The 23,445-nt window shown below is 42.5% G+C and overlaps 1 protein-coding gene across 3 annotated transcripts in view; it reads right to left on the minus strand.

Annotated features, from left to right (window-relative positions):
- Positions 1-23,445, minus strand: part of C4H21orf91 (chromosome 4 C21orf91 homolog) — a 41,053-nt gene that overhangs the window by 17,113 nt on the left and 495 nt on the right. For all 3 annotated transcript variants that reach the window (XM_033943481.1, XM_033943482.1, XM_033943483.1), the window contains exon 2: positions 15,559-15,692. In XM_033943481.1, the coding sequence (XP_033799372.1) occupies positions 15,559-15,692 (134 nt within the window). The remainder of the gene's footprint in view (positions 1-15,558; positions 15,693-23,445) is intronic.

The raw sequence follows: 23,445 nt of genomic DNA on the forward strand, positions 1-23,445 counted from the left end.
CCGCCAGGTACTATTTTGAGGCCCTTGGTATGTTTATCATAATCACAATAGTAAAATAAAATAAACAGTTTCTTGATCATATGTCTCTTTAGCTATAAATGACAATATTATTATTAAGACTTAGCCAAAAGGAAAGATTTTACCTCATGCAAAATTGCCATTTCTTTAATAAGACATTAACTATTTTTTTCTGAGGCCCTCCAAGTACCTACAAATCCAAAATGTGGCCCTGCAAAGGGTTTGAGACCACTGTTTTACATGATTGTCATTAAAAAAATATATATATTTACAATGCTTGTAAGCCACTTTGTTGTTTTAAATGAAAGGCAGTTGATCAAGTCTCAATAAATCTTAAACCATTGCATCCTCACGTGCTACATGGCCTGTGTATCACTAGGGTAAAACCATTAGTCATGCGTTTGGGCTCACAGCTCATGCTAATCTTAAATCCAGACCTCATCATTCTACTCTACTGGTTACATAACATCCATCTGCTAATTCCTTTTGCTATATACCCTGAAGCAGAAATGCAATTATGTCCAACAGACTGAAGGAAGGTCTCAAGGCTCAATTTAATAAAATCTAAGAAAAATTTAAAACTAGGAAAAAACCACACAGCTCAAGTTAGATAAAGCCACTTATAGATCTCATCTTTATAACATGCAGTATGCTGCACATGCACTCAGAATATGTACAGATCCTGTTTTCCAGTACCCAAACTCATTTTCTTGTCATTTAATCTTGAAAAAATTAAGCTCTATCAGACAGCAGAAAGTGATAGCATGAAGATTTTATTTGATTAAACACTTGAGCAGATCTGTATAGATCCATAACCCCTCTCATATAGCATGGACCAGGGGTAGGCAATTCCGGTCAAGAGCCACAGGCAGGTCAGGTTTTCAGGATATCCACAAAAAATATGCCTGAAAGAAATTTGCAAATCCATCTCATGCATATTAATTGTGGATATCCTGAAAACCTGACCTGCCTGTGGCTCTCGAGGACCAGAATTGCCTACCCCTGGCATGGACATGGACCAAGAAAACCCCCCCGATAACAGTATTTTTACAGCACAGCATAAAAAGAGATTGTTTTTACCTTGTTAATATCTTTTCTAATAGATATAGGTGTCATTCTAGACGGTAGGGTATTCTCCCCATGCTCACAAGCCATGTAGAAGGAATCCACTCCAGGTTTTCAACTCCTCCTCCTGAGGGCTCTGCTCCCTCCTTCAGTTTGTATCAAAGCAGGCGACAGCCCTATATAGATATACAGTACATAAGGAGAGGGATGGGGAGACTCCCTAAAATACAGTGCTGTTCTGCTCTGAAAGTATAAAACAAAGAAAGACTGCAGACAAACGTACAATGATGCAGGCAAAATTTATATCCAGGCGCTGTGCATTCAAGGCCCTGGTAATAGCGCATAAAAGAATTTACGCCACCACCCCTACCTAAATAAAATCTAAGCTAACCCTGTACACCCCCACCTGCCCCCTCCGCTCAGAAATGGAGAAACGCCTACACCCCCCCCAGGAAGGTCCCTCCTGTCAGAAACTGCCCGTAAACGCTCCTACAGCCACTTCATCCCCCAACTCTGGAACTAACTCCCCCCACAAATCAGACTACAGAACTCATTGATGACCTTCCGGAAAGCAGTAAAGACCCTCCTCTTCAACTAAAATTCAACCACAGTCTATGCCTCACCCGCCTTAAACCCCCCCTCCCCTCTAACCTCTCTTCTCCATTCGAAACTTCTACTTAAATTGCTGTACAGTCCATTCTTAACCTGTACTTAAATTACCGTATAGTCCTTGTATTTAAACTACTGTATAGTCTTTGTACTGTCCAAATGTACTCCACTGTGAATGTTTGCTTGTAGACCATTCTGAGCTACTGGGAGGACGGGATAAAAATCTAAATAAATAAATGAGTGAGTGCGGTTAGCATTACCACCTTAGAACAAACCAAAGGACTCGACACGGTTCGTGTTTCGGTTAACACGTCTTCATCAGGGGTCCCAGGTTGATAAGGTATCAAATGAAACTGCAAACAAAAAAAAACAAACAACTTTAGCCTGTGCAAAAATGATCACCGAAGAACGTTCTGTGTGTGTGGTTTTGGTTGTTTTTTGCTACGTAGGAGTTCACACAGAGACCGTTCTTCGGTGATCGTTTTTTGCACAGGCTAAAGTTTTTTTTGTTTGCGGTTTCATTTGATACCTTATCAACCTGGGACCCCTGATGAAGGCGTGTTAACCGAAACACGGACCATGTCCGGTCTTTTGGTTTGTTCTACGGTGGTAATGCTAACCGCACTCACTTATTTGATATAATAAATTTAGCCTGCATCATTGTACGTTTGTCTGCAGTCTCTTTGTTTTGCTCTTGTATTTTTTACTGCAGACTTTGTTGATTTTCCTTTTGTTGTTTGTTCTGGACCTGCTCTGAAAGTATAATAAATATGTTAAACATTGCAATAGAACAATCCAAACTTTGGAATAACCATACCAATCAGAAACATTTATGGAGTTCAAACATTCCCTAATGTGCTATGGCAATACACTAACATCAAAAAATGAACTGTCTGACTGAAAGAGTAGGCAGGCGGCGAAATAACTAAACAGGACAGGACTCCAGAAATTTTTTTTCTTTTGTAATCATCTTTATTAAGGAGTCATCAAGGACTTCAGAATGACACAACAGTCAAAGATATTAGCAAGGTAAGAACTTAATCTCTTTTTCTAGTACAATAGTTGTGTCATTCTGGACAGTAGGGCCATAAAAAAGCACAGATTGTGCGGCCAGTCCAGAGCCATGAGGACCACTCTCCTTGGGTGGCTTAGCTCCCAGATGCTTTCTAAACATTTCAACTAAAAACAAAACAAACAAAAAACAAAACCTACCAACTCTCAACTACCCCACTTCCTCTGAATAAAGTCAGTTCTTCAAAAATGATGGAATATCAATATCACATTGTCCTTTACGAAAAATGTATTAAAAACACCACACCCCCAAAACCTAGAAAAAAAAAATTACACATCATGAAAGGAGCTGCTTTAAATACAGGTTCTTGCAGTGAGAAAGGAAAACTACATGTTCCTGTTGAGAAAGTTTGCTGTCAGCATAAAATGTAGACAAGCCTCGACAAGTACCTGCACATTTGCAACTGCATTATTCTAGAGCGCATTATACAATATAGGCTGGGACTCCTTCCCTCCCACCCCCCAACTTTCACCACTATACAATATCTGTCTCCTCCTCCCAATATAATAATTTGAGACTCTTTACTCTCTTTTCATTTGCACATCTCTAATCTGATCAAATCAGGATGCCACATACTGTACTTTGGAGGGCCCGCTCTCTTCATTCCTTCTTTGACTCCCAGGCACTGCATGCTTTACTTCATGAACTATCCTATTTTATATTGTGTTGGTTCTTATGGAATTGTTTACATTTTTAATGGGTTTTTTTAAATTTAACTTTTTCTGAGTTTTATATATTGTTTATCATATCTCTATGTTTTAATGTATTTTCTTTGTATATTTACCGTATTTTTCGCTCCATAAGACGCACTTTTTCCACCCCCAAAAAGGGGGTGGAAAAGTAGGTGCGTTTTATGGAGAGAATACACCTTCCCCCACCCCCCGGGTACCTTTTTAAAAGTTACTGTGCTCTCCTGCCGGACAGCTGTCTTTGGAAGTAGAGCAGAGCAATGCGACGCAGGAGCGAGACCTTTGCACTTCTTGACTGGTCCTGCGCCGCTCAGTGATTGGCTGAGGTCAGTTCTCATTAAGAACTGACATCAGCCAATCACTGAGTGGTGCGGGACCAGGCAGGAAGCGCAAAGGTCACGCTTCTGCCTTGCACCGCTCTACTTCCAAAGACGGCCCAGGAGAGCACCACAACTTTAAAAAGGTACTGTGGCGGCTTCGGGCTGGCGGCTTCGGGTGCAGGTGGCTTCTTCGATGCAATGGGTTCTGACTGGGCTGCAGGTGGGAGGCTTCAGGTTAAGGTGTCGTCGGGAGGGCTCCATTGCTGCGGGCAGCTTCAGGTGCAGGCAGATTCTGGCTGTGGCTTGACTGCTTCGAGTGCAGGTGGCTTCGGGCTACAGGTAGGCAGCTGTGGGCTGCGGGCGGGCTGCTTCAGGCAGCTTAGCACCAGACGCACCCCCTTGTAGAAGAGCAAATTTATTTTCTTGGGGAAAGAGAAAGACAGAGAGGAGAGAGAGATCTCAGATAGAGAATGACACGGTGGGGAAATAAAGTGCTCACCGTGGATACGTGAAGCGGTGAATGGCCGTGTCTCCGCAGATAAGGGAGAGAACACGCGCAGTCACCAATCGCATGCAGCCCCCTCCCTCCTCCCTTCCCCTTACCTTAATGGCATGTTTTAATTTAATTTGTTCAAGCACCCCGAGCCTGAAGTTGCGTGCATCTGCGGAAGCTTCTCCTGAAGCAACTTCCGGTTCCGTCAGAGGAGACGCTTTTGCAGACGCACGCGACTTCAGGTTCGGGCTGCTTGAACAAAATTAATTAAAATGCGCCATGAAGGTAAGGGGAAGGGAGGGAGATGCACAGACTGCACGAGGGGTGCTGAAGGGGGGTGGAGAGAGGGAAGGGGGTGGAAAGGAACAGACGCTGAAGGGAAACGAGGAACAGAGAGAGGGGAGAAGACGCTGAATGGAAATGGGGAACACAGAGTGGGCAGAAGACGCTGAAGGGAAGAAGACAGAGATGCCATACTATAGGGGGGGCAGAGGGAAGAAGATGGATGCCAGACCAATGAGGGGGGGGAGAGGCAAAGTATCAGAGCAAATGGAAGAGGCAGAGTGAAGGCATACAGTGGATTGAAGGAATTGAATGAGAAGATGAGGAAAGCAGAAACCAAAGGAAGAAATAAAAATTTATATTTCTTTTCTTTTTTGCTTTAGGATAAAGTAGTATATTAGTTGTGTTGATAAAAATTTATAAACAAAACCCTGCCAGCTGTACATCTCTCTCTCTAGTTCAGCAGCCAGAACTTTGATTTATAAAATGACAATTGTACAGAATATTGTTTCTTTTTATACTTTAAGAAAATAAGTTCAGTATAAAACTATTCAAGGCTTGTGTGGCTGGGATCAGATGGTTTGCGGGGACGGTTTGCGGGGTTTCAAAGAACAATTCTCTTACCTGCCATGTTTTAGTGCATCAAATGTTTCTATGCAGCAGAAAATAGTGCATACTTCTCCAATAAAACTACATTGGATCTTTAGAGAACTGGAATCCCTGGTCACGTCTCTTCTACTTTTATGTCTTTTTACTGGTTTCTCCCCACCCCTGCCACTTTAGCTCATCCCATTACTGACACTTTGGGCTTCTTTTACAAAGCTGCCATAGCGTTTTTAGCGCATGCAGAATTTTAGCGTGCACTAAACCCGTGCTACGCTTTCGCGGGGACGGGATGGGGACAGGGACTGAGCTCACGGGGACAAATTATTTCCCCGTGTCATTCTCTAATTCCAGACTCCTCAAACAGCAAAATCTGCTTACTACAAGAGCTGATTATATTTCAGAAATTTTATATTTTTTTCTTTTACCATGTCTATAGTTATATGTTTAAGACACTTCCTTGTATTTAAAAAGAAATAGTGAATATAAAAAAACCCCAAAACAAAACATACTTATTTTGATTTCTACCGATCACTCCCCAATAATGTGTGCTATGATACAGTAAGTTTATTACCTTGAAATTTAGGCTAATCCTAGTTGTTTTTCCTTCTTGATCAGAAATAATCTCCCATAAGCTCCGAAAGTTTTCTTTTATCTTTTTTATCACTTTGTCACTACAAACAACACTTACTGTAAAACAGCTTCTCTGAACTGCCACTGTAAAATCATTCTTCCCATGTAACTGCATGCTCCCACTTTTTTTTTTGAAGATTTAAGGAAGTCACATACATAAATTGTAGACGTTAGAAGCAAAAATAAAATTTCAAGATTTTTTAGACGTATGAAAGATGATCAGCTCGTGTAGTAAGCAGATTTTTGCCATTTGTAGGATGTCCTTTGATAGGAAGTAAATAGATTTTTGCCTGCTTCACAGCATGTTTCCATGGGGAAGGCATACAGTTTGGCTCCTGGAGATCTTTCCAACCTCTGTGTGTTGTGTATGTACACATATACTGTACCTCTGTACTGGATTGAAGAGGGGTAGGGTGATTTGAATGAAGTGGTGCCCAAACATTCCATTTGTTTGGAAAGAATAAAAACAAAACTAAGGGCTCCTTTTACTAAGCTACGTTAGGGCATTAACGCGTGGAATAGCGCAAGCTAAAATGCCGCGTGCGCTAGATGCTAATGCCAGCATTGTGCTGGCGTTAGTTCTAGCCGCGTAGCGTGGGTTTAGCGCGCACTAAAATGCTGCGTGGACTAAAAAGGCTATCGCAGCTTAGTAAAAGGAGCCCCAAATGTGATAGCAAACCATTAGATGTCACCATCAACAGATTTGAAAGGATAGATTTTACAGCTTAAACACAGGATGCCGCTGTACCCCAGCCATTGGTATTAATGTGCTTCCCCCATCCCCCACTGCAACCAGTAGCAAACTACAGTGTCTAGATTCAGAACAGAATTTACAAACAGAAAATGAAATATGCATCTGATTCATCAAAAGTCAGCCCGATAGGAATAGGAGTATGCCAGGAGTGGGGAAACAAGTTTGACTAGAAGTGTAGAGAAGAGAAGAACAGCGGTTTCAAAGAACAATTCTCTTACCTGCCATGTTTTAGGGCATCAAATGTTTCTTTTTTTTCTTTTTTCAAGTTTTTTTTTTTTTTTAATCTTTATTCATTTTCAAACTTACATTAAGTGTTAAATATTTTCATTCACATTAACAATAAGTACATCACTTACAAACAATCATTGGTACATTACATAAATTCTTATCCCTACCCCTTTCCCATCCCTCCCACCCATATATTCCATTATCATATAAGAACATAAGAGTTGCCTCCGCTGAGGCAGATCAGAGGTCCATCTTGCCCAGCGGTCCGCTCCCGCGGTGGCCCATCAGGCCTATTGCCTGAACAGTGGTCCCTGACTAATTTTATAACTTACCTCTAATCCTGTCCCTATAATCTACCTCTACTCTTATCTGTACCCCTCCCTACACCTTAAATTGATAAATATAAGGGAAACAATTTCAATTAATCTTTACAATATTTACAATATCAAATGTATAACACAGTGCATACTTCTCCAATAAAACTACATTGGATCTTTAGAGAACTGGAATCCCTGGTCACATCTCATCTACTTTTGAGTTTTATGTCTTTTTACTGGTTTCTCCCCACCCCTGCCACTTTAGCTCATCCCATTACTGACACTTTGGGCTCCTTTTACAAAGCTGCCATAGCGTTTTTAGCGCACGCAGAATTTTAGCGTGCGCTAAACCCGCGCTATGCGGCTAGAACCAACGCCAGCTCAATGCTGGCGTTAGCGTCTAGCGCAGGGCAATTTAGCGTGTGCCAAGCGTGCGCTAAAACTGGTATCGCAGCTTTGTAAAAGGAGCCCTTTACATGTATAATTTCTTTCCAACATTCTGTTGGCTTAGAAAGAGTAGAGTCTCGTGCTGTGCAGCACTACACTTTGAGAAATGCCCCAATAAAAAGGGGTAGAAAATATTTGATCACGAAAGGAGCAAGATTGCAGGTTTTTTGTCACCCTTTTCAAAAGGTATTTTGAACAAATAAAACTGAAGTCTAGCTTTGTTTCTGGAATTAATTTTCACAGGGCAACCTATTCCCTCAGTTCACATGTGGGCTAACATTTGTGTAGTGAACAGAATGAGCACAACAAACATACCAAGTGCCAAAGATTTACAAGGCAGAGCTCAGAGCTCAATTTACACAATATGCAAGTCAAATGGAAACTTGTGCAGACAGCACTTCAGGGAAAGATCTTGCAGCAGTTGCTAGAATGTGCCCTAAATTAGAATAACTGACTTCAAAATATTTATCTTCCTATTACACGCAAAAGATACAATTAGGACCAGAGCAATAGTTTTCGGTTCATAGACAACCCCGCAAAAGACAAGGGCGCGCGCCGACAACTGAGCGCAAGACGGAGGCGCGCGCTGAAGAAAATTACAGTTTTTAGGGGATCTGACGGGGGTTTTTGTTGGGGAGCCCCCCCAGTTTACTTAATAGAGATCGTGCCGGCGTTATGGGGGGTTGTAACCCCCCACATTTTACTGTAAACTTAACTTTTTCCCTAAAAACAGGGAAAAAGTGAAGTTTTCAGTAAAATGTGGGGGGTTACAACCCCCCAAATCCCCCACAACGCGGCGCGATCTCTATTAGTAAAGTGGGGGGGTTCCCCCCCACGCCCCCCCCGTCGGAGCCCTAAAAACAGTAATTTTCTGTAGCGCGCACCCCCGCGCTGCACTCAATTGTCTGGGCGCGCCTTTGTCCCGGCGCGCTTTTGACCTGACACCTAGTTTTCAGCTCTAATTATTATGACCCCCTTACAGGTCTGGTTCATGCATATTAATTTGGTTCTCTGACATTTAGTCTAAGGAAAAGGGGATGGGGATGATATCTGATATACTGCCTCTGTGGTTACAAAGCAAGGCGGTTTATATATTACTGTAGACACGGGTACTTATTTTGTACCTGGGGCAATGGAGGATTAAACGACTTGCTCAGAGTCACAAGAAGCTGCAGTGGGACTTAAACTCGGTTCCCCAGGCTCACAGGTGAGTGCATTAACCAAACCATTAGGCTATTTTAAGAACCAAATTACCTCAAACTAGCAGCATCGGGGAGAGGAAGCATGCCACACGTATCCTCAAAATACTTAACACAAGCCAGGCAGCTCAAGCAATTTGTGTTTCAGCAAAATAAGTCTCCTTGATTAGGAATTAGTTATTGGACAGAAAACAGAAGGTAGGGTTAAATGGATGCAGCAGGATAAATAGTGGAATGCCACAGAGATCTGTACTGGGGCTGGTGCTATTTAACATACTTATAAATTACTTGGAAATTGAAATTACAAGTGAGGTGATTAAATTTGCAGATGACACAAAACGACCCTATTTTCACGCATATAATGCGCGCGTTATACACGATTTTACAAACCGTGCATAACCATGCGCGTTATAGGCATGAGCACGTTTTACAACATTTTTTTTACATAGTTCACCCCCCCCCCCGACGTCCGATTCACCCCGCAGGACCGCTCGCACCCCCACCCCAAAGGACCGCTCGCACTCGCACCCCAAAGGACCACTCGCACCCCAACAGCCTCCCCCCCATCATGGAGAAGCTCCTACCGTTGTCCTGCTGCTTCCTCTGCCGGCGGTCCCCGCCCTTCTGTGAGCCCTGCGTCTGCTGCTTCCTCTTCCGGTGGTCCCGGCCCTTCTATGAGCCCTGTGTCTGCTGCTTCCTCTTCCGGCGGTCCCGCTCTTTCTCTGACGTCAGGAGAGTCGGGGCGGCATGCGCGGTATACGGGTGTGCGCGGTATATAAAAATTTCTTTACATAAATTTGTGTTCCCCGCGCGCTATACCCGTGTGCGCGTTTTACACGGGTGCACGGTATATGAGTGAAAATACGGTATTCAGAGTTATCTAAGAACAAAAGAATTGCTGCTGCTGGGTCAGACCAGTGGTCCATCGTGCCCAGCAGTCCGCTCACACGGCGGGCCTTAGGTCAAAGACCAGTGCCCTAACTGAGTCTAGCCTTACCTGCGTACGTTCTGGTTCAGCAGGAACTTGTCTAACTTTGTCTGTGAAAAATTGCAAGAAGACCGTAGGAAATTGGAGGACTGGTCATCCAAATGGCAGATGAAATTTAATGTGGACAAATGCAAAGTAATGCACATCAGGAAGAATAATCCAACTCATATGCTAGGGCCTACCTTAGGAGTCAGCACCCAAGAAAAAGATCTGAATGTTATTGCAGATACTATGCTGAAATATTCTGCCCAGTGTGCAGCTGGGACAAAGAAAGCAAATAGGATGCTAGATCTATTAGGGAAGGGATGGTAAATAAGACTGAGAATATTATAATGGCTCCAACGCTCCATGGTGCATCCTCACCTCGATTATTGCACACAGTTCTGGTCACGGTATCTCAAAAAGATTGAGCAGAATTAGAAAAGGCTCAAAGAAGAGAGACCAAAATGATAAAGGGGATGGAATTCCTCTTATATGAGGAAAGACTAAAGAGGTTGGGGGCTCTTCAGCTTTGAAAAGAGATGGCTGAGGAGGGCTATGATTGAAGGCTACAAAATCCTGAGTGGTATAGAACAGGTAAGAGTGAATCGATTGTTCACCCTTTCAAACAGTACAACAACCAGGGGACACTCAATAAAATTACATGGAAATGCTTTTAAAACAAATAGGAGGAAATTTTTTATTCAAAGAATAGTTAAGCCCTAGAATTCATTGCCAGAAGATGTGGTTACAGCGATTAGCATAGCTGGGATTAAGAACAGCTTAGACAAGTTCCTGAAGGAAAAGTACATAGTCGCTATTTAGACAGACATGGGGGAAGCCACTGCTTGTTTTGGATGCTACTATTTGGGGACTGTCAGCTATTGTGACCTGGATTGGCCACTGTTGGAAACAGGAAGCTGTGCTAGATGGACCATTGGTATGACCCAGTATGGCTGTTCTTATGATACTGATCCTCTCCAGCTTACTATATGGCTCTAGAAAAGTCACTCCACATCCTTAGATTAAATCTCCAACCTTTATGTGAAAGGGGAAAGGGACTGGGACTTGTATACCACCTTTTTGCAGTTTTACAACCACATTCAAAGCGGTTTACATACAGGTACTTCAGGTGTTTTCCCTATCTGTACCGGTGGGCTCACAATCTGTTTAATGTACCTGGGGCAGTGGAGGATTAAGTGACTTTCCCAGGGTCACAGGGCGCAGAGCAGGGTTTGAACCCACAACCTCAGGATGCTGAGGCTGTAGCTCTAACCACTTCATCACACTCACTCTTTTTCAGGAAAAGGCTCAATAGCTGCCTTGATTCTACCCCAGAGGTGGCTATATTGAAATTTTCCATTTGAAATACAACTTGTAGAAAAAAAAAAACACAGTATAAAATCTAAAACTAAGCCAGCACAGAAATAGTGCAGTTTAAGATGTGAAAACCGAGATGAGACGATGTAATCTGTTTTTAAAAGTTTCATTTCCTCTATTTTTTTTTTTTGAGAATGTCTCAGCATACTATATTTTGGACAAGGGACAAACTGCACATTGGAAACAGTATTATATACCTGCACTTCTGGATTACTTCAGCCCTAGGATAGAAGGGCCACAATTCCAAGTTTACTTAACTCATAGCAACATTTTAGAAGGGAAAAAAAATAAAGCTCAAAATCGTAGCAAGGCTAGTCACTTCTGTACAGGACAGCTGTTAAAAGGTCAGATGATTTCCTTTAGATAAAACTGTTCAGCAACACAAATATAGGAAACAAGTTAGTTTGAAGTTCAGTGCAAAGAATATCAAAGAGCTCCCTATACTTATCAAGTAAGTAATCTTAATTGACAAGTAGCACTCAAATAAATGATTAGATATCCATAATTACACAAGACAGATAGCAATACAACTTCTCATACATTTAAGGCAGCAGTTTTGGAATAAAGGTTTAAAAGTTAGAAAATGGTTTTCATATGAGCATTCTTGCTGAAAATGTTCAGCTGATGAGGTTTTAAAGAACAAGTAGAAGAAACCAGCCTTGAGCTCTAGTAACACTCCAGAGAAAAGCAACTGATGGTCACGTGTTTACAATATACCATATATACTCAAATATAAACAAAGGTGACCTTTTTCCCCCCAAAAATGAGGAAAAAAGGTTGACTCGAGTATAAACTGAGATTAGAAATTTGAGTGATCCTGGTGAGAAAATCTACAAAGATTAGACATTCTTGTCATAAGTTTTAACTTTAAATATTTTTATTAGCCCCAAACCACACAACATTTATAATAACAGCAATTTAAACAGTTCTTCTGATTTGGTTTTTTTTGTTTCTACATCCCCTTGTAGCTTGAGAAGCCTTTGAGAAAAATGTATTTTTGGGGTCTGCCCATAAAAGTTCCCTAGTGGCTACATGAGCTTGAAGGTAAGAAGCAGTATCAAACTGTAAAACAGGATGATATTAACAGAAAAATGAACCCAAATAAACCCTTATGCCCTAGCCCACCCATCCATACTAACTGCTTAACTCCATAATTCACACCCTGCTCCCAATGTATTAAGCAAGCACAGCAACACTTACAGCAATCCCTGCCCACTATTTTTCCTGGATGTCCCCCTTCAGGGGGGTCAGAGTCCGAGTTAAAGGTTTTATGTAACGACTCCATATATGTTGCTGTAATTCACAGTTATTCCTCCAATAACTGTTCTAATAACTGCCTTCACGCAGTCTACAAAGTTTTGATTAACTGCCTCAGATTTCAAGGTCTTCCTCTCTACCCCGCTTGACTTCTTCCTACACCCCTGGGGGTATAGGCAGTACTTGTTAAAAATCTCTGTCCTGGAGAGACCTAACAGATTTACTGGGGTGGTGGTGGAAAGAAGGAAACATATTTTAAATTAAATAAAGGCTTTACTCTTTCCTATTTCATTCCACGGGAGAATTCAACTTTTTAATATGATCATATTCCCCAAGTGGCTATATGTATTACAGCTCTTGCCACTCCGTTTATTAAAAAAAGATTTGTGAGCCTTGTATAGCCTTTTATCTTGGTTTTTGGGGGGGTGGTAAAAGCAGAGAATAGCTTTTCATTTTTTCCTAGTTCATGGTCTTGGGGAGGAATGAGAGTTCCAGATATGCATAAATACAATCTAGCTTGCTTGCTCCGGTATCTTGGTGATTGGATATTAGATCAAAACAGATATACTTGCTTTGATTATGAGCTAGAACGGTACCACCTCTGGCATCTGGGTTCTCTCCTCCAGGCACTGTGATCCTGTCTTCCTTCTCATTTACATTCGATTCTCCTGCTTTCTTCATTGCGTGATGCTTGGAATGCAATAGTTCCTTTATTGAGGGAGATGTTAGGAGTATCTGATCAATTACCTCTTCGGAGGAATCTTCAATTTGTAGCCGGTGTAATAATGCCACTTACAGGAGATGGGATTATTTAGGGCTCTCTCTGCTATCACATGTTCTGCGTGAGGATGGTTCTTTGGTGCCTTGGGAAGATTTTCAGCAGAAGTGGGGCATTGAGACCCGGGATTATTTTGTCTATCTGCAACTACAACATTATGTGCGTTCCTTGAATGTAGTGGGACTTAGGGTGGGCTTGGGCACTAAGCTTAAAGTTTTCTTTGATAGATTTGCAGAGGAGGGCCTGTCCATTACTCTACTACAAGGGGCCTTGTATTTTCTTTCTTCTAGTAAATCATGAGACTCTGTGCTCGCTGGGCACCATACCTGGGTATTCCCCCTGAAGATTTAGATGTGGGATGTCTCAATTGTATCCTGTGTCTGTTGACTTCTGCTGAGCTTCGTGAATGTGAATTTCATGTACTGCATCAGGGGTATTTCACTTAGACACAATTGTTTTTAAGTTGGGATTGTCGGAGTCTTCTCAATGTGAACGCTGTCTCCATGGGGATAAGTCCTTCTTTCATGCATTTTGGAGCTGTCCAGGGGTAAGAGACATTTGGAGGCGAGCGCTTCGGTATTTGGAACATCTATTGGGGTCTATTCCCCTTATTCCTTTGGGATTCTTGCTGGACAAAGTTGAAGCTTTCCGGTTGCCTGCTCGCTCTCATAGACTTTTTGTCAGAAAGGCTGGTCTATTGGCTAAGAAAGTGATATTGGGGGTGTGGACGTCTGACTCCCTCCATCATTTTGGAGGTGGCATAACCTTCTCCACAATCTCATGCTTTTGGAAAGAGGTCGGGTGCAGGATTCCTTCAGGCAGAAAATTATTTTTCTCCAGACCTGGGGTTTATATGTGGATTCTTTGCCCCATAAAGCTTGCAATCTTATTTTGACCACTGATGGATTGTTTGGGATCCCCTTAATCTTGCTGTAAATCTCTATACTTACTGTAGCTGCCATATCCTCTACTTCTGTGTGTGTGTGGGGGGGGGGATTGTTTTGTCTGTTCTTTTTGGATTGTGGGATGGGTACTTTGGGGGGGAGCAATACTGGTTATATGTTGTTCATGTATATTTAAACAATTCATAGTTTAAATTTATGTTTGAAGCTTGGTTTTGGCTATATTGTTTCCCAGTATTTTGTGTTTGATTAGTTCATGTATATTTACAATATTTCTTAGTAAGGCTATATTTATATCTGTCTGTACATGATTTACCGTATTTTTCGCTCCATTAGACGCACTTTTTCCCCCAAAAATGGGTGGAAATTAGGGTGCGGGAAGCGGCTTGGGACCAGGCAGGCAACCTGGTGCTCCACTATGCCGCGAGAGAATGGAAGAGGAGGCAGCCGCGTCAGCCGGCAGTTCTGGCAGGAAGCGGCGGGAACCAGGCAGTAGTCAACCTTGCTGCGAACAGAAGTAAAAAAAAAAAAAAGGTATGCACAGGGGGCGGCGGGGAGGAGGAAGAGGGCCAGGGCCTACTAGCCAGCTGAGGGCGCCGCTTCCAGCGAGAGAGGGCAGCCTGTCACCTGCCTGGGGAGTGAGGAAGAAGAGGCCCGGGCCTGGCTGCTGCCTGGCTGAGGGGTAGGGAGAGAGGATGGAGAGGCCGGGACCTGCCTGCCTGCCCTCCTTGCCAAATTAAAAATATGAAGGGAGGAGGGAGAGGCTGGGGCCTGCCTGCCTGGGGTGTAGGGAGGGAGAGGCCAGGGCCTGCTTTCCATGCCAAATTAAAAATAGGGAGGGAGGAGGGAGAGGCCGGGGCCTGCCTGCTACCTGCCTGCCTGCCTACCTACTTCCCTGTCCCTGCCTGCCCTGGCCTACCACTAGACCACCAGAGGGGGGGGGGACAGGGTACAGAGCCTGGCAGGGAGGGGGACAGGGTACAGAGCTTGACAAGGAATGTGGGGTTGGGTGCAGAGCCTGGCAGGGAGAATTTGGTTCAGAATGTTTTTTTTCTTGTTTTCCTCCTCTAAATTTAGGGTGCGTCTTATGGTCAGGTGTATCTAATGTAGCGAAAAATACGGTATGTTTGTTTCCACGGTATTTGCTCTCCTTGGAAGGAGAAGGTTTGCCATGTTTCTCATACTATGGACCATGTTGGTCTGGTTTGGATGTTATTTCTATTTCTGATCTTACTGAGATTGTTCCACTAGTATTGTATTTAGGTGGGGAGTTGAGGGGGTTTGTTTCTTTTTGGACTACTACATATGGGTGACAAATGTTATATTGTTCTTTCGTATTTGCTGTACCTTGTAATCATCAATAAAAACTATTAAACCTAAATAAAGGCTTTATTTTTTCCTTTTGAGACTAAATAGTACATACATCTTATAGAAAACAGAAAGAGCAGCAATACCAGCCCTTCAACAAGTTTTACTATAATAGCCTCTTCTTCCCTCCCCCAGCTCTCCCCCTCCCCCAACACACAAAAAAAAATGCAGCCTTACCTTCAATATGTAGCTGAAAACAGATATGGCAAAAGGACAGTGTGTCTATGTCGGTACCCAGTTTACAGATACTGCAAACATCATCATCATTCAAGTCAATATTAACAAACTGCTCTTCTTCCATCATAGTGCTCCTGCAAAGTGAAAATACATAAAGGAGAAGAACTTTAACTATGATGGAAAATGTTGGAGGGCAAATAAAACATCCATTCAAAGGAAGAATATCAAAATCTACTTGCTGGGACAAAATGCCTGAAATTTAATTTCTAAATTTTCATAAAGACAAGATTGTGATACAGATTTGTCAGCTCACCTTGGAGCTGAGCAGCAGTATAGCGCTGTTAGAGCAATGGGCTGACACCCTAAGAGACCAGGGTTCAAATCTCATATCTCCCACAACAACACTCCTTATGATCTCAGGAGAAGTTGCCATACTGGGACAGAACAAAGATCACTCAAGTCCAATATTCTGCTTCCAAGCCAGGTCACAAGTACTTGGCAAGATCCTTTTTCCATTCTTTAAAAGATTTATTTTTACTCTAATAGCCTCTTTCACTTCACCTTTTAACTATGCCGGCTCTCGTTTCCTTGTCTTTCCACCTTTGCTGATACGTGGAATACATCTGGTCTGGGCTTCCACAATGGTATTTTTAAATAACATCCATGCCTGGTTTACAGTCCTAACCTTTTAGCCTTACTCATTGTGATATGTGCTCTGAAGGTGCTGTAGCCTGCCTCAGCTCTAAGCAGTAGATGGATCTAGGAGAAGAAACCCTGCCTCAATCAATCAGCCAGTGCTCCAAACACCGAGATCTTCGGGCTGCCAGTTGAACTGAAGCCAGACGTGTGTGTGTGTGTGTGTGTACGTGTGTGTGTACGTGTGTGTGTGTTGGGGGGGGGGGTTTGTTGTTGTTTTGTCTGTTCTTTTTGGAACAATACTGGTTATATGTCTTTCATGACATGTATATTTAAACAATTCATAGTTTAAATTTATGTTTGAAGCTTGGTTTTGGCTTTATTGTTTCCCAGTATTTTGTGTTTGATTAATTCATGTATATTTACAATATCTCTTAGTAAGGCTATATTTATATCTGTCTGTACATGATTTACCGTATTTTTCGCTCCATTGGACACACTTTTTTCCTCCCAAAAGTGGGTGGAAATTAGGGTGAGGAAAGTGGCACGGGACCAGGCAGGCAACCTGGTGCGCCACTATGCCGCGAGAGAACGGAAGAGGAGGCAGCCGCATCAGCCGGCAGTTCTGGCAGGAAGCGGCGGGAACCAGGCAGCAGCCAACCTTGCCGCGAGCAGAAGTAAAAAAAAAAAGGTATGCACAGGGGGCGGCGGGGAGGAGGAAGATGGCCAAGGCCTACTAGCCAGCTGAGAGCGCCGCTTCCAGCGAAAGAGGGCAGCCTGTCACCTGTCACCAGGCAGATTCCCCCGCACTGGGGAGCTCTGGTGCACCGACAGCTGCAAAAAAATGTGAAAAATACTGAAAATAATAAAGAAATACAGAGCAGATGAGAAAGATACTGTTCATCTCATGTGCAGAAGGAAAAGGAGTTGAAAACCTGGAAGGGATTCCTTTTGCATGGCTCACAAGCATGCAGAGAATACCCTACTTTCCAGAATTACATCTATTCCACTAGAACAGATTTTATGCTGCTTATCCTAGGAATAAGCAGTAGATTTCCCGAAGTGCATCTTAATAACGGCTTATGGACTTTTAGGAAATTGTTCAAAAACTTTTTAAACCCTACTAAGCTAACTGTTTTCAATACATTCTCTGGCAATGAATTCCAGAATTTAATTACACTTCATTGCATGCCACCTAGTCCTAGTATTTTTTGAATGAGTAAACAAGCAATTTACATCTACCCGTTCCAATCCATTCAGTATTTTATAGACCTCTATCGTATCTCCCCTGAGCCGTCTCTTCTCCAGATTGAAGAGTCCTAGCCGCTCAAAGGTCAATTTACCAAGTTGAATTATTGCAACTAAAACCAATTTTCTTTTGCAATGCATGTTGAATAATTAACTGTGGAGCATGCAAACATATGCAAAATGAATTACACTGCACAAAAATGCATCGTTAACTTCAATGAAAATCTCAAAATGTGTTGTTACTGTCCCCCTAGGAACATTAGATTATTAACACATGAGCCCACGCTCCCAGAGAACAAGTTAACTGAGCCACTAGTTACTCTTAGGGCAAGTCTATGTAAAAAAATATATATATATTTGTAATTTTCTTGTGCAGCACTCCCTCATTTTAAGGACTGGCACCTCTCCCCAGGCATGAAATATCTCCCATCACCAGCTCTTTCCTCCTTAGGTTCCACCTTCTGCATTTCTCTTGGCTTGTATCTCTTCCCCTGGTTAAGTTCAGTCCCCAGCTTTTTCTATCCCTTCTTCAAGTTGAATAACCCCAGTTTTCTCCCCATCCTCTACCCCCTTTCTGTTCACATGTTCTCTAGAAGGCAGAATGCTGCTAGAGGGTAGAGCTCTCTCTCTCTCTCCATTCTTTAACCTTTACTATCCTTCCTATGCTTTCCCCTAACTCCCAGCAAGTCCCCTGACCTTTCCAACCCCCCCTCCCAGGAAACCCCCATTTATTTTTCTCTATCTCAGTCTCCATAGCACACATACTCCCTCCACTTTTCCCCTCTCCCAAGATGCACACATCTTCTCCAAACCCCTTTTTCTAGCCCTCTATTCCATCACACGTACATCACCCACTTTTCTTCATTGCCCCCTATCTACCTTCCTGCAGCCCTCCATCCCCTTCCCATGACACTTGCATGCACATGTGCACTTCCCATTCACCCCTCTCCCTCTGCCTACCTGCATATACACCAGAGAGGAGCTACACAGCCACACACATTGAGCTGCTTCTTCCTCCTCTGCCCTCCTGGCCCGATTGTCCCTTTGAGCTGTGTGGACTTCCATATAGCTTTGCAGCTTAAAGGAACCACTGGGACCCAAGGCAGCAGAGAAGATGTAAGCAGTTTGATGTGTAGTTGTGCAGCTCTTCCTCTTGCCACACTGGAGTGGTATGTGTGAAGGAAGAAAGGGAGTAGCCAGCCAGCCTGACATGGAGCATATCCTGGGCCATGTTTCACAACAGCAAATTGTACAGAATTCCACATAAATTTTGCATTGTGAAGTAGTGCAGAATTTCCCTCAGAAGTAATCAGTATATAAATAAGTTCTCTCCCCCCCAAGTTTGTTAAATGAAATTAGTATAATTGTTGTAGTTGACAGGATCTTGCCGCTTCTGAATAAGTGGAACTGATATTTCAACCATCATGTTGTGGCTTTCTTCAGGACAACTTCAACAATCATGACACCGGCAAAGAGAACAAAACAATTCCCTGATCTATAGAAAAGGTGACAGCAAAATCCAGAAGAATGCTTGGCTGCATAGAAACCTCTACTGTGTACAATTCTGAAGACCACGTCTTCAAAGATATAAACAGGATAGAATCTGTCAACAACTAAAACTGTCAGTGGTCACTACAAGGTATAAAGATATCAATGTGTTTACTTTGGAAGAAAGGCAGGAGAGAGTTGATATGATAGAGAAATTTAAATCCCTCGCAGCATAAATACATGGAATGAGCCTCTTTAAGTAGGATGGAAGCTCAAAAATGAGGGGATATAGGATGAAGGTTAAAGAGGTCTCAGGAATAATCTAGGGAAATACGTTTTTTTTTCCTATGGAAAGGGTGCTGGATGTGTGCAATGGCCTTCCAGTGGAGGTGGGAGACAAAGACTATTTGAATTTGGAACAAGTACATAGGATCTTTAAGGGCTAGGAAAGGATAATAGATGGTATAGAGCTGGGGTGTCAAAGTCCCTCCTCGAGGGCCGCAATCCAGTCGGGTTTTCAGGATTTCCCCAATGAATATGCATGAGATCTATTAACATACAATGAAAGCAGTGCACACAAATAGATTTCATGCATATTCATTGGGGAAATCCTGAAAACCCGACTGGATTGCGGCCATCAAGAAGGGACTTTGATACCCTGGTATAGAGAGACAGACAGCACAGGCCATATGGTCTTTATCTGCCATATTTCTGTTTCTAGGCTGGCCTCTCCAGACCTCCCTCCTCAGTCCAGTTCTCAGTGGGCCTCAGTCTCAGCTCCCCACCCCAATAAGCGAGACCCTACAAAAAAATCCATTGGTTCAGGTGGTGACAGGCCCCTGACGCTCCCATCCCAAACATGCCTCCAGTAGTCAGAAGGAGTCCTGTCTGGAAAGAAATGTCGTTTCAGACGGAAAGCAAATTCACGGGGATTTTCTTGGAGTCCACAACGCAAATGGAATGCAGCTTTGCGAGATTCAATGGAATCAGCGTATGTACCATAACGTCTTTTGAGTTGTTGTTCCACCTCTAACACATCCGAAGTACCAGTGATGATGGATCGCAACGTCTCAGAACACTCAGAAGCAAAGGACCAACGGAGTAAACGAAGCTTATCACTGTCCTCTGTCACTGCATAAGTCTCAAAGAACTCATGTATTGAGGCCAAATGTGCTTCAATAGTTAGCTTAGTTCCCTCTCTAAAAGGTTCTATCATTTGTTTAAACATCTTCATTATCTGTACGTGATAGGGTGGTATAGTATAACTACCTCCTTTCTTTTGAGTTTCTTTCCCTGTTTCATTATTGTGCTGTGACCTTTGTGGAGTATGTTGTGAAATGTCTGGTGCTTTGGTGCCATCTGGTGGTTGTTTAGGCTCACTGTAAACTGACCTTACCGGGCGTGGTTTAGAGTCAGAAGGTTCAGTGACGTCACAGGAATTTGAGATAGACCTTACAGGGCGTGGTTGCTGCAATGGGCGTGGTTGCTGCACTAATTTCTCAGGGCAGGGTTTGTTACTAGGCAACAAGTCATCTGCAGTAGAATCAGAACACTCCTGCGAATTCCTGTACCCACCTTCCTCCCTAGAGCTGTAAAAAGAACGAAAGACGGTCCTAGGAGCCGGTTTAGGAGAATGAAGAGGTGACACAGGGGGAGAGACAGTTTTAATATCCCTCTCACTACAAATAGCAGCAACTTTGTCTTGTAAAACTTTCACATCAGAAACTAACGCAGTTCTCTGGCAGGATATATCTTGAACATTCTGGCGCAGAGCCAAATTATCGGCATCTGCCTGACATAACGAGTCAGTTAGCTTTGTGACCTGTAACTCGCTATCGGTGAGTCGGTTCTGAGACTCAACAAAGTCCGCTTGTAAGGCACATAATTGCCTGTCAGCACGGGCTGCCTTATCATTAGACAGACGTTCGGTAGCGTCTAACTTTTCACCCAGACAAACATAAGCAGAAGTTACGTCTGCAAGTTCATTCTGCAACTTGGAAACAAGCTCGGCACTCTTATCATGATCTTTATGACAAGTAGCTAAAGAAAGCTGTAAATCTGCCTTCTGAGCCCGGACAGTATTAAGTTGCGTCACTAAAGATGTACACTTAACACAAGAAATATCCACTGTACTTTTTTTCTGACTTTCAAGTTCAGCATTCAACTCAGAACATTGATGTCGTAACTCAGACATCACCTGATCAAAGTCGGAATGTTGATCTTCACAATTAGAAACTAACAGTTCAAGGGAATCATTACGAGTCCGTTCTGCTTGCAAAGAATTTTTACAATCCTCTAATTGCTCATATAAATCACTCTGAAGCTGACGTTGGTGAGATAAACCAGAAGAGATAGAAGTTTTAAAAGCCAACAACGCACAGATAAGCTCTGAATAATTTTCTCCTGTAGGTTTAGTACGAGCATGTAGGAGACGCTGCAATACTGAACAGTACGCCTGATTAGAGTCCTCTATATCTGCATGTAATAAACGAACAAGGTCAGAAAAATACACATCAGAATCTGTCTGTTTTAAAACTTGCACAGCTAATTTCTGAAAAACATCTTTTTCAAGAGCATGCCACGAAATCTGAGTCTCAGTGTCCACAGACATAGCTACAGTCGTAAATTAGAAACCTAGATATCCCGGACGAGCCCCCAAAATCTGTAGAAGGATTTATGGTTCACTTAGCAGTATTATAAACACGTTACGTTTCTGTTAAGTGGTCTAGAGAAAACCATAACCTTTTAATCAAGTTCAAATATCATGGTCTAATTATACGACACAAACCCAGGCTAATGAGAAATATCTTTATTATGAAAATAGAAAAATATAATTCACAAGCCAGCTGCAGAATCTAAGTATTGTTCAAAATATCTAATTACACAAATGAAACTCAGTACATGATTATCACAATCTAATGGTTAGACAACTAAGTAAAACTTCTTGTTACACACACACACTATTCCTTATAATAATAATCCCTGATTAGCAAATGATTATATTATCACCCAGGTAACTTTTCAACCCTTTACCTTTATCAAATGATTCCTATCTAATTCCCAAGCTAATAAAAGTAATTTCCGTATGCTCACCCTTAATTAGCCTCTCCGGCACGATTAGGTGGAAGAGAAAACTTTTTGTCAGCTGGAAGACGTCAGGAATACCGTTGTAAAAGTTACACGTGTTGAAGATCCTTGATGAGGCTATAAATCATCAGCAATAAGTTCCGTTTATCTGTGCTAAGTTCAGAACAGTTTTTAAATGTCCGAATTTCTATCTCTCAGGCAGAGAATCACACAAGGTAACTTACAGGTCTAATTATTGAAAGAAAAAGTTTACAATTAGAACATCTGTGAGCAGATCTGAGCTTCCCCGGACCTTATCACAGACTAACTAATTATTAATTAATTAGCACCTTTCTTTTCTTGAATCTCATCAGATGACTTCCTCGGACCAATCCAGAAACAGAACTTGATGAATAGCCTTTCTGTATAAAGTATCATATATGCTGGAAGACCCAGGGCTGTTAGACAGATAAGAACAGAATAATTTCTTCAAGATTCACACTGTCCCATTATTAAAGCACAGATGAATGCCCTTGAATAGCAACATTCGGGTACATCCCCATAATGCATCATTCTTCTTACTTCTTGCAAAATTCATGCTGGAAAGTTGCTTGCAGAGAGATTCTTGAAACAATGGTTCAGGCTTGATGACATCATGGAGGCCTAACCTCAGGTGTTAATACGGAAATATCCCTACAGTCCCAGCCCTACCAAAAATATCCTGGAAATCTATGTGAACCACCCAATACCCTCCCTCAAGCCCAAAGTTGTGAGGCAGAAGTAATACCCACTTTCCAGGCTCAGACACATTGCTATCAGCTATTGAGTTTAAAGAGTTCTGGCAGCTGGAGGGACAGGTTTCAACAACTCAGGTATTTGCATTTCATGACGGGGTGGGGGAAGGGCAAGGAGAAAATTTTGGGCCCAGATACAGTACGGCCAGATATCTTCCTTCCCAAGCACCCGTGTAAGAACACAAGAAAACACGTGTTAAAAAAGAATACACGTGTTAAAAATGTAAGAACTTCCTAAAAAAAAAAAATAATAATAATCATTGCACATAGAAACAACCAACTACGAACAGTGTCACTTCCTATCTCGTCTCTTTGCCTCATCACACTCCAGCACTGGTTCCCACACAAACATAATAACCAAGAAGCATAAGCGCGCAAATTAAAGCCACACTATAAAAACAAGCTTGAATCCAAAATAAAAACAAGCTTGAATCCAAAATATAACGCAAAGTACAAAAACAGGGACGTTCAACCCCCCCCCTAAAAAAAATCAATCCCTTTCTCTTTACTCTTCGGACCACCTCTAAACAGCCACTCTATTGAATCTACATAACATCCTGGCTTGAAAGCTACTATATACAGAGACAGGGCAGTGGAGCGGATACCTCTTCCCCTTCAGGGCCTCGCTCAGCCTTTAGTCTACAAATTATTACTC

This window comes from Geotrypetes seraphini, chromosome 4, assembly GCF_902459505.1.
Source record: "Geotrypetes seraphini chromosome 4, aGeoSer1.1, whole genome shotgun sequence".
Lineage (NCBI taxonomy): Eukaryota > Metazoa > Chordata > Amphibia > Gymnophiona > Dermophiidae > Geotrypetes > Geotrypetes seraphini.